Source organism: Fukomys damarensis, unplaced genomic scaffold (genome assembly GCF_012274545.1).
Source record: "Fukomys damarensis isolate Sample0158 unplaced genomic scaffold, DMR_v1.0_HiC HiC_scaffold_12, whole genome shotgun sequence".
Lineage (NCBI taxonomy): Eukaryota > Metazoa > Chordata > Mammalia > Rodentia > Bathyergidae > Fukomys > Fukomys damarensis.
Genome location: NW_022900924.1, coordinates 6983464 through 6994693, shown reverse-complemented (window position 1 = coordinate 6994693; position 11230 = coordinate 6983464). Strand labels below are relative to the sequence as shown.

At 40.9% G+C, this 11230-nt stretch overlaps 1 protein-coding gene across 4 annotated transcripts in view; it reads left to right on the top strand.

The window, feature by feature from the left end:
* Positions 1–11230, top strand: part of Cabin1 (calcineurin binding protein 1) — a 147928-nt gene that overhangs the window by 44095 nt on the left and 92603 nt on the right. For all 4 annotated transcript variants that reach the window (XM_010603921.3, XM_010603917.3, XM_010603919.3 and 1 more), the window contains exon 19: positions 305–420. In XM_010603921.3, coding sequence (XP_010602223.1) covers positions 305–420 — 116 coding nt within the window. The remainder of the gene's footprint in view (positions 1–304; positions 421–11230) is intronic.

Here is an 11230-nt window from a genome sequence, read left to right as displayed (position 1 = left end):
TTATATTTTTTTATTTTATTTTATTATTTTATTTTTGGTACCGGGATCCCACTTGGGCTCTTGCGCTTGTGAGGCAGGCAGAGAAACCACTGAGCCAAAACCCCGGTCCTTGAATTGCTTTTAAATACTTGTATTTTAGTAAAGCCAGCCAAGTCATTGTTTAAAAACAGAAAAAGGGAACTAAAGAAAAATATGTGGCTGGATTGGTAAAGAAAAGGGCAAAAGAATGGACTGAGCCTGGTAGCCTTCCTGGAGGTGTGTGTGTCCCTGCTAACCTATGTCTGTCGGTCTGGCCTTTCCCCAGGGATGTCAGAAACACCCATGCTCCCATCTTCCCTCATGCTGCTCAACACAGCCCATGAGTACTTGGGCAGGAGGTCCTGGTGCTGCAATTCAGATGGGGCTCTGCTTCGATTTTACGTGAGTGATTGATTTCCTCTGGGCAATGGGCTGCTAATGCAGGGTTGGGGCAGGCCCAGGGATTGCTGAGGGAGCCAGGGAGCCATGCTGGGTTTGCTCAGCTCATACTGCATGTATGTGACTGCCAGAGATCAGAATTTGGTTTCTGTGTTGGTCTGCTTTTTGTTACTATGACAAAATACCCGAGGTATTCAATTCAAAAGGAAGAAAAGTTTTTATTGTTTCATGGTTTCAGTCTGTGGTCATTTGGCCTCATTGTCTTTAGGCCTGGGATAAGGCAAAACGTCATGGTGAAAGCATAGTGGAGGAAGCCTACCTGTTTACCTTATTGTGACTGAAAAGTAGATAGGAAGGAGCTGGGAATCCCAATATCTTGTTTAAGGCACTTTCCTGCCCCCTAATGACTTAGCTTCCTTCAATTAAGCCCTACCTTTTGTCCACCTGGAGACTTACCTCTTAAAAGTTCTACCACCTCCTTATAGTGCCATGGGCTGGGGACCAATTCTTCACCACATGGGCCTTTTAGGGACATTCAAGATCCAAAATACAGCAGTACCTTCATGCAGCTGAGGCTCAAGAGCTTCAGACTTGGTCTTCTTTAGCAGGTAGATTTAGTCACTAAGTTATTACCGAGTCTATTAGTAGTGGGCACAGAACCAGGTCTTAATAATGATTTTAAAAGTAATCATTGCATTCACTATCACTGCCAACTTCTGTTGAGTCCTGTTTGCCAAATACTACTTATCAGGCCAGGTCCCGTTTGCTTAATCAGTATATATTACTGTATTCATTAATCCAGTAAATGTTTAATGAGCATAACAGGTTTCCTTAAATTTTCCAATGGTGATTCCTTGGTATTGGCTTCTTGAACTTACTAGGACTAAGCAGCATGAACCCTGTCACAAAAGCTGTTTGTCAAGTGGGAGACCAAGCTGTTCTAGACAAGTTACAGAGTACCAGATACTCTGGATATACCAAACAGGGGCAACTAACCCATCGTACAATGTCTGCTCATAAAGTTTGATTGGGACATAGCCATGCCCATTCATGTACATATGAACCGTGCTACTTTTGCAATACAGTGGCAGAATCTAGAAGCCAGAGAGATAATTTGTGTAGCTTTCAAAGGCCTAAACTGTTGACTATCTGGGCCTGTAAGAAGATTGTTGTTCTGCTCTATACCTTCTTTTCTGTGAACATGCAATCTTTATAGCTGCATTCACCCTCTTCTGTCTTATGTCTTCTCCATACCTCTTATCACCTCTAGCATACCATATATTTACCTTCTTTATTACACTTATTGTATGTTTCTTTTCCATTGACATGAAACTTGTAAGAGGGTTTCTGTTAGTTTGCTTCATTGCTGGGTCCAAGTACCTAACATAGCACTTTGCACAGAACAGGTGCTTAATAAATGTGGGTTGAAGGAGACTAAACATATATGCAGAGTTCATGTATGCGTAGGGTCTGACAGTTTGCAGAACACACACGTGGGGTGAGGAGACCCATCTGGCCCGTATCCCTGGGGCTGGTTAGTGTCTGAGGCAGGTTCCAGCCCCTCTGCAGATACCTGAGTGTCTGTGCCATCCAGTAAGTTCCATATCCCCTCACTCTGGGTACTCACTCTGGGTCAACTCTGTGCTTCAGACCGTTTTTATTTATTTATTTTTAAATTAAATTAAATTTTTTTGGTTCCGGGGATGGAACTCAGGACCTTGCGCTTGTGAGGCAGGCGCAGTGCCACTATGCTAAATCCCCGGCTTTTCACCATTTTTAGAGGAGCTGTTAGGTGGTGTCTGTATTGCTTCTTTCCTCCCTCTGCCTGTCAGAGGATAGGGACGCTGTCTGCCTCCATGATGCTTCCCCCACAGAGGCAGCCCCTCCTACGCAGCTTGGAAGACTAAGGTAGCACCTTTGTAGGCTGGTTTTTGGTAAGAGTGGGGCTGAGAAGGTAAAACAGGCTGAAGGAGTCCGGGGATTGTCCTATTCCTAGTTTGTCTTAGTCTGTATCTCTTGGTGGAGCATGAATTCAGGCTGACAGCATCAGTTGAGTATGAGAGAGCGTATGTGGCATTCTGTTGCGTTTCATTTACAGTCCCTGAGATCCCTTCCCAGGGCCAACCTGGGATCCCTTCTGAGCCCCTCCCCGTAACCGACTGCTGGACTCCCCCTGGTCCTGCATGACTGGCTCTTCCTTTCCTTCTCGCCCTCCCACTGGCCCTGCCTCGGTCCCTCCACTCTACCCCACCGACTGCTGGGTTCCCTCCCTCTTTGTTTCTTGTCTTATCCCTCCCCACCAGGTGACATCCCTGAGACAAGGACCTTTTCAGTGTACTGTCTGAAGCATCCCTGGGGATGTGAGTAGTACCTGACATAGACCCTTGTCCAGTTGATATTTCTCAAATGGATGCATAAATGAGTGAACGGAAATTCATTCATCTGTCCAGAAGTGCTGGGTGAGCATTCATCATTCTGGGTTCTGTGAGGGTTGTGACGGTGAATACTTTCTTACTATCTCTTCTGTTGTCCTAGGTGTATGGTCTGTAGGTAAAGGGATGTATCTTAAAAATGATTTGGCCTCAGGAATACCTTTTATGTGGATTGTTTTCTCATCTTGAATAGAATGATATGTTCTCTGAGAGAAATCTCGGATCCCATTCCTTTTTAAATTTTTCTGTGTTCCATTTGGGCTGAGTTCCCCCCACCCCCATACTAGGAATTGAAGCTGGGAGTACATTACCACTAAGCTATGTCCCTAGTATTCTTTCTTTTTATGACAAGGTATTAATAAGTCATCTGGTTGCCCAGGCTGGACTCGAACTAGTGATCCCCCTCCTTGAACCTCCCAGAGTGCTGGGATTACAGGTGTGTGTCATGACATCCAGCCGCAAGGTTGAGGGATTTCTGTCCATTCACCCATACTCAGCTCAAATAACTGCTGTCCTGTGGAGCTTATACTATTGTTTGTTTGTTTGTTTGTTTTGAGACAGGGCCTTGCTGTGCAGCTCAGGATGGCCTTGAACTTACTATGTAGCCTAGGCTGGCCTCGTACTACCAGTGATCCTTCTGTGTCAGCCTCATGAGGGCTGGGGTCACAGGCATGTGCCATCACACCTGGCTATATTGCTTTTTGGATAGTTCTTTTTTTACGCTTTAGTCCATGTACCATTATACAGATTGTGTGTGTTACCAATGTTCTATATTTGCTGTTAACTTGTCTTCTAATAGTAGAAAGTTACAGGAAGTGTGGCATATTTTTCATTACCTTCTCTCCCTCTATTAAAGTTGCTGTGTATTTTTCTTTTTTGGGCCAGGAATTGAACTCAGGGCCTTGTGCTTGCCAGGCTGGTACTGTGCCCCTGAGCTACATCCCTTTCCCATGGTGTGTATCTTTTTGTCCAGGTTTTTATACTTATTGTGTATCTGCATATTGCTGAACAACATATAGTTACACAGGTTTTTAAATTTTACGTATAAAGCATACAGTATGTAAGTAACCGTTTGCAGCTTGCTTTTACTCATTTAAATTCACAGATATATCTACATTGAAACAAGTAAATCTGATTTGTTTTAATTGCTTTCTAGGACTTTTTTTTTTTTTTTGAGACAGGGTCTTACTATGTAGTTGAGACTGTATTGGTTTTTTTTGGTACCGGGGATCGAACTCGGGTCCTTGCGCTTGCAAGGCATGAGCGGAACCACTGAGCTAAATCCCTGGCCCTAGTTGAGACTGACCTGGAACTCACTTTGTAGCCCACGCTGGTCTCGAACTCACAGCGATCCTCCTGCCTCAGCCTCCCGAGTTCTGGGATTATAGGCATGCGCCACCATGCCTGGCTAGGACCTTTTTGTTTTGTTTTGTTTTGTGTTTTTGAGACAGGATCTTGCTATGTAGTTCAGACTGGCTTGAACTCCATTTGTATCCTAGGCTGGCCTCAAAATTTCAGCAATCTTCCTGTCAGCCTCCTGATTGCTGGGATTATAAGCATGCGCCAACATACCCACTTTATAGGATTCTATTATTGGATAGGAATGATTTTAAGATTTTTTGTTTGGAAAATTCCAAACATATATTAAAGTAGAAATGATAATAATTAAAGTCATTCCTGTATATTGAGTTCTGATAAGTCATTATTAACTCATAATGGATGGCTACTTCCCCACTTACTCCTATCCCACATTGTTTTAAAGAAAATCCTGGATATTTTAGTATTTCGTTTATAAATATTTGTTATTGTAATTTTTTTATCCAATCTTCTAGTGATAGCATTGAGGTGGTTTATCTATTTAGGGGTTTTAAATGGTGTTATGGTTAACATTCACCAAAGGGTTGTTCTATGTACATATGTGGTAGTTTCTCTAGCGTAGATTCCTATAAAAAGAACTACTAGATCATAGAAGTGCATATCGTCACTTTTATTTTTTAATTTTTATTTATTTATTTATTTTTTTGAGACAGGGTCTCACTATGTAGCTCAGCCTGGCCTCGAACTCACTATGTGGTCCAGGCTGGCTTCAGACTCGTGGAAATACTCTGGCCTTAGCCTCCTGAGTGCTAGGATTATAGGCATGCACTACCATGCCTAACTTGTCACCTTAAAAAACTATATTTTCAGCTAGGTGTGGGGTGTGTGCCTGTAATCCCTGAAGTTGGGAGGCTGAGAGATCATAAATTTGAAACCAGCTTGGGCTACCTAGTGAATTTGGGGCTAACCTGGGCAACATGGTGAAACCTTGTGTTAAAGAAACCAAGCTAAACCGAAATAAACAAACTAAAGAACTCTACTTTTGTCTTTTTGGTAGCCGTATGAGAATACCCATTGTGCGTCAGTCCTAGATGTTATATAGACTTAAATGTCAATCTAAGAGGCATGAAATGGTATTTCATTGTTCTTTAAATGTTCCTGGGCCAGGGATTTAACTCAGTGGTGCCACTGCCTGCCTCATAAGCAAGAGGTTCCAAGTTTGATCCCAGGTACCAAAAAACAAAACAACAACAAAAAAATGTTCTTTGTAATAATTTATGCTTATTAATGAAGTTGAGTATATATTTGTATTGGCCTCTTGGGCTTCCTCTTTTGTGAGTTGCCTGTTCATGTAATTTGCTCATTTTTCTATTAGGTTATTGTTCTTGTTCTCATTGGTTATAGAGTCCTTCATATAACCTGATTTGTAATCTTGTCTGATATATATGTTTCATTATTTTTACATGCACTTGTGTGTGTGTGCTTAGTGCATATATTTTAATTTTGCGTGGTGTTTGTTTTATAAAATGTTTTTAAACTTTGTTTTTTAAAAATTTTATTGATTGATTGATTGAGTTAAAGTCCTGCTGTGTAGTCTAGGCTGTCCTTGAACTTGCTTTATAAACTGAGCTGGAACTCACAGTCCTTCTGCCTCAGCTTCCCTCTTGCTGGGATTACAGGTGCCACCATGCCTGGCTCAGGATTTTGAAAATTTTAATACTAGATTCATCATTTCTTCATTGTTTGTGGTTTTAAAAAGCCCTCTTTGATGCTTTTTAAAATAAATTCTTCCCTCCCATACAATTATAAAGACATTCTCTGTGTTATTCTAAAGATTCTTATTTTTTTATGTGTGATCTTCATGCCCTCTGGATTTAATTTTTGTTTTGAGATAAGGTAAGGATCCAGTTTTACATTCAAGATGGATGGCTAGTTGGTTTGTACCATGTATTTCAAGAGTGTTGTGGCTGCACTGATTTGTAAGTCACCTTCATCTTTTATTTGTAAGTGTGAGGGATTGTTTGGGGCTTTGTTCTCTTTACTGGGGTAAATGGCTTGTCTGTCCCAATGCCAGTACTACATTTTCTCTGAGATATTTTGACACCTGCTAGGATTAGTCTGTCTAACCTGTCTCTTCATTGCATTCACTTGGCTCTTCTTGGTCTTCTTCTCTTCCATGATATTATAAGATCAGTTTATAGAATTTTGTGACACTGCTCCCTTGCCCTGAAATTTTGATTGGAATGGCATTGACCTCACAGATTAATTTGGGAGAGAAATGCCCAAATTGAGTCTTTCCCAGTCATGAACATTTTATTTCTGTGTTTATTTAGGTCTTATACTTACATGTCCCTTAGTTCAGTTTAATAATTTTCCCCATGAAACCATTATATATATTTTGTTTGGCCAATAACTAGGTATCTTTTATTGAAAGTGCTGAGGATTAAAGCAGGATCCTGAACATGCTAGGTAAGTTTTCTACCTCAGAGCTATATCCCTAGTCTTAGGTAGAAATTAATATTCCATTTTGTTTTCTAGGAATATAGGAATACTTGGAAAAAAAAATCCCACATTTCTCAGTTGGGTGTGGTGACACATGCCTCTAATACCAGCACCAGTAGGCTGAGGCAGGAGGGTCTCAAGTTCAAGCCCAACCTGGATAACTTAGTGATTTAACAAGAACCAGTTCTCAAAAAAATAAAAAAAGGGAAAGAGAAGTAGCTCAGTGAGAGGGCCCCCCTGGGTTCAATCTCCAATACAACAGAATCTTTTTCTCTGAGGAAAAGCTGCTTTGTTTATTATCTTAATTCTAATATGTTGTAGACTTCTATGTGGACAATTATATTGTCCATGAATAAGTTACTTTGCTTTCCTTTTTAATCCATGCAGTCTATGTCTCTTACCATCACTCCCCTCCCATTTTGTGGCTCTTGGCCTGAAGTTTGCAAACTTTTTCTATAAAGAGAGAGTAAATCTTTTAGGCTTTTTAGGCCAGAGGTTCTCTGTTATATCTACTCAGGCTCCCATTATAGTACAAAAGTAGTCAGAGGTAATACAGACGACATTAGGAGGGAGTGTGTTCCAACAAAACTTCTGGACACTAAATTTTTTTTTTATTTTACTTTTATTAGTATTTACTTTCAGCGCAAAATGATTACATTCATCATGGGAAATTGGTATACATACATTACACATCTTAATTCTTTTTACATTTCCTTTGCCCGCTCTTTCTGCCCCTCCGTAGCCTGGCAGTCTGCCTAGCAACTGTGAGGCCCTGGGTTCTCTGCTACCAAAAAAGAAAACAGAAAAAAATTTAAATTTCATATAATTTTTGTGTTACAAAATAGTTTTCTTCTTTTGATTTATTACATTATTTTGAAATTGAAACACCATTCTTAACTCAAAGAAAACAAACAGTGGCAGCAGGATTTGGGATAGGGGCAATAGTTTGCTGGCCCCTTATTCTAAAGCATGTATCTCTTTCAGTAGATTTTAAACTACTGTTTCTTTAGTGATTTTAGATTCCATCAGATTCTTTTTTGTCAAGTCAGTTATGTATTTGTAATAGTGTTCACTTGTTAGCATAAAGGTCTTCATGGTGTTTCCTGATAATTTAAACTGAGGCCCAGGGCCAGCGATTTAGCTCAGTGGTTCTGCCGCCTGTCTCGCAAGTGCAAGGACCCAAGTTCAATCCCCGGTACCAAAATAAATAAGTAAGTAAGTAAGTAAGTAAGTAAAACTGAGGCCAAGCAGAGGTCCCCATCTCTTGGATGAACACTTCAGACCCCATCTGGTAGCAAAACCTCTCTGTGATAGATACCTCCAGGCATGCCCCTTTTTTTCATTGCTAGAATCATTTGTACTTTCCCTCTTTTAAAAAGCATCCTCTTCCTGAGGCTTGTTTAAATTATTTTTTTCAAAGCATGAGTGGATGTGAGGGTGATCTGGCTGTGACATCTGTCACCCCATTGATCACCAGGGTTGATTTGACTGATCTGGCTGGCTAGGCGGTGTCCCCTTCCTTCCTCACTGCTCCATGTGTGTCCCTCCCCTCCCAAAGCTGTGCTGTGCGCTCGGTCAAAGAGGACGACCCCCCCCATAGAGCAGGACCGTTTCCTCAGTCCAGGGTATATGAGTAGCTGTGCTCCCCTGCTAGGACCTCCAAACCAGCTGTTACAGTGTGAGCTACTTGTTTATGGACCTGTTTTTTTCTTTACTAGTTCATTAATTGCCACTATAATATTTATTGTCTTTTTACTTTCTTTGGATTTAATATGTATTTTTTCCAACTTACTAAGTAGAATGCTCATTTCAGTATTCATTTCTAGTACATGTATTAAAGATTATAACTTTTTTCTAAATACTGTATTTAAGATACATCCCAGAAATTTTGTATTTAATGTTTGCTATCTTTATGTAATTGATTGCTACTTTTATTGAATCATTTTTTAGAGGATGTGATCTGTATTATATCCAGTCTTAGGTATTTGTTGAGACTTGCTTTTCATCTAATTTTGGCAAAAATCCCATAGATGCCCCCAAAAGAATACGTATTTACTAATAATTGGGGATAACAATAGTCATAGTATCTTATATCCATGTGTTACTAGATAGGGCTCCTGGGGGGGTTCTTTTCAGGTTCTTGGTGTCTTGAACAAGGAATTGGACAAAACACATGGAAAAGACAACAAAGGTGTCAATTTATTGAAGGCAGAAAAAAGTATATTGTACAAGACTCCCAGCGGTGCTAAGGATAAGGGGGATGGGGCCTTTACTATCCAAACCCCTTGATTGGCTCCCACCTCATGTGAATATGGCACTGGGACAATTGTCCTGGCCTCATGTGTGATGTAAGTTGTCCTATGGAAAAACTTGCTTGTAATCTCTCCAGATGTAAATGAGGGATAAGGAACAGTGTCTTTTGATGGGTCATGCCCATATATAAATGAAGAATTGAGAATAGTGTGTTCTGATTAGCCCAGTAAATAGCACCAAATTCAAATGAAAGATTGAGAAAAATCACTTTCTGATTGGTCCCATGTACGGTGCTCAGGAGCTGTAAGCCTGGAGTTGTTTTATGTCTGGTGTTTTACATTTGTCTTCTCTCTCTTTTTTTGCTGGGGGGGTTTATTTTTTTTGGTTTTTTGAAGCAGGGTCTCGCTATGTAGTTGAGACTGACCTGGAACTCACTGTGTAGCCCAGGCTGGTCTTGAACTCACAGCAATCCTCCTGCCTCAGCCTCCTGAGTGCTGGGATTAAAGGTGTGCACCACCACGCCTTGTGTATGTCTTCTTTTTAGGAAACCTCTGTTCAATCGGTTAGCTGTGGGTCTGTGTGACTTCTGACACATTTTGGCTATCTAGTTGCCCCGGCCCTTGTTTCCTCCCTCGTGTACATATAACTTGTCTTAAAGCTGTTCACATCCTTTCTGATACTAATATTTTGTCTGAGGGAGATTCCTTCAGCCCTAATGGGATCTGTCAAATAATTTATAATTATTTGCCTGTTTGTATTTGAGTGATTTCTACATTGGAATCTGAGCTTCGTAAAAACAAGGACTACATGCCTAGTAAAAGAAGGTGCTTGGTAAATATTCGTTTAGCAAAAGAGTGGCGAACTAAAGGAGTGAAGAAGTTGCTAGGGGCCCATGGTACTTACTACCTTTTCCTGGGAGCTGGTAGAAGTGGCTAGATGTGCTAGGAAGAAGTCCACTGCCAGAGCCAGCCTAGAGTAACTGTTCCCCTAGACCGGGTGGGTCACTTTTCCCTCTCACAGTTGTAGAATCAGTAATACCGGTGAGTCCCAACTGAGCTGGGAAGGAGACTTACTCTTGGCCATGAATAAGAGATAAAACTTGCAAATCAACTTCTCAACCATTAGGGTTAGGGAGATTATACATACAGGGTAAAGAAATGAGGAGGTAGGAATAGGCATGCCTTTCCAAGGCGTTTGGAAGCCACCATTTTCTGCTCCTTTTATGGGTTCTTTATTGTGGATGTGGTGATAGTCATCAACCACTGTAGTGGGGAGTATGTCACTTAGCATGCAGATGGAATTAAAATGAAGTTAGAGATTGTCTGATGACCACTCTGACAGCCATCTTAGGTCTCAGCTAAGAACTTCTGGCTTACAGGCATCCTTTCCCTGTAACAAGTTTAGGGCAAGGGAGAAATTAAGCTAGGACAGGCAAACAGTACAAGATTCAGGGATGGAATCTTAGGAAATCCCCCAAAGAGGAGATAGAGACCTCAGCTCACCCTGCAGAAAGGCAGTTGTCACAGAAAATCAATTCAGGATGTGTCAGTGTGAGGCAGAAAGTAAGAAAAAATAGGGCACTTCAGCTTGAGCTGAAAGAGACATAGCTCCAATGAAGAGGATCAGACTGGTCCATTAAGAAAAGAACAAGACCAGATTTTATATACTTTATAGATTTCCTGGGATGGGCTAGAGTCTGGTTGACCATTATCTCAGTTCTGGTTTGCAAGATGACTATGGGAGAGGTCCTCATCACTTGAGAGGGCCTTTTAGTCTTACGAGATGATTATTTCTGTCTGGGATAGTTTCAGTTTTGTGGAAACTGCTGGAATCCAAGGTGGCTGTAGGTTTACAGCAATGACCTGAGACTTCTGGGTATGTTAGGGTTAAAAGTTAGGGTTAGTTGAAAGTCCCTGTCAATCTCTTACCTTGGTGTCTGGGTCTTGAAGTGGGATGAGATAGGTTAATTCAGTCTAATCAACCTTGTTTTGCCAACTTGTAGTCAGATACTTCTTAAATGATTAACATACCTATGTGCAGAGCCGAGCAAGAATCTTACCCAAAATTTTAAAGTAATGAAAGACAAAATGAAAGTTAAGCTTTGTTCTTTTTAGTTATCTGTTGAGCATCTGTAGGCCTAAGTGAAGAGTCATTCTTTTTTAGAAAAACAGCCTTTAAGTCCCTAACTGCCTCAGAAGAGAAAAAGAAATCACACTTTAAATGAGTAACAGGTAGGGCTGGGGATTTGGCTCAGTGGTTCCTCTGCCTGCCTCACAAGGGCCCAAGTTCAATCCCCTGTCAAAAAAAAA